General features: G+C 39.7%; 1 protein-coding gene across 1 annotated transcript in view; it reads right to left on the bottom strand.

Moving 5' to 3' along the window:
- Positions 1 to 5: 5 nt before the first annotated feature.
- Positions 6 to 627, bottom strand: part of LOC106881745 (uncharacterized) — a gene marked incomplete at both ends in the record, with an annotated part of 2,035 nt that continues 1,413 nt past the window's right edge. The window contains one exon of the mRNA XM_052978237.1: positions 6 to 625. Within this exon, the coding sequence (XP_052834197.1) occupies positions 6 to 625 (620 nt within the window). The remainder of the gene's footprint in view (positions 626 to 627) is intronic.

Below are 627 nucleotides of genomic sequence, written 5' to 3'. Positions count from 1 at the left end.
TTGTAATCTGGGATACCATCACCATCACTGTCTCCCTCTAGGTGGTCAGGTATACCATCACCATCAAAATCATCATCGAGATAATCTGGTATGCCATCTCCATCTGTATCTTTTTTGTAATCCATTATTTTATTGCCATTTCTGTCTTTTTCTAACTTGTCTGGTATACCATTACCATTCGCATCACAGTCCAGATAATCTGGTATGCCATCACCATCAGTATCTTCTTTATAATCTAATATTCCATTACCATCTGAGTCAACTTCTAATTTATCAGGTATATTGTTTCCATTTGCATCACCATCGAGATAGTCTGGGATACCATCAGAATCTGTATCTTTAATTCGTGACGATGGCAGAATCTTACTATCAGCATTAATCTCTGTATCTAGCTTGTCTGGAATACCATCACCATCACTGTCTACTTCTAAATGGTCAGGGATACCATCACCATCATCATCATCATCAAGATAATCTGGGATACCATCACCATCAGCATCTTCTTTGTAGTCAGGGATACCATCACCATCGCTGTCTCCCTCGAGGTGGTCAGGGATACCATCACCATCATCATCATCATCAAGATAATCTGGGATACCATCACCATCAGCATCTTCTTTGTAGTCA

This window comes from Octopus bimaculoides, unplaced genomic scaffold (genome assembly GCF_001194135.2).
Source record: "Octopus bimaculoides isolate UCB-OBI-ISO-001 unplaced genomic scaffold, ASM119413v2 Scaffold_170495, whole genome shotgun sequence".
In the NCBI taxonomy this organism is placed as follows: domain Eukaryota; kingdom Metazoa; phylum Mollusca; class Cephalopoda; order Octopoda; family Octopodidae; genus Octopus; species Octopus bimaculoides.
This window is presented reverse-complemented; position numbering and strand designations above follow the sequence as displayed.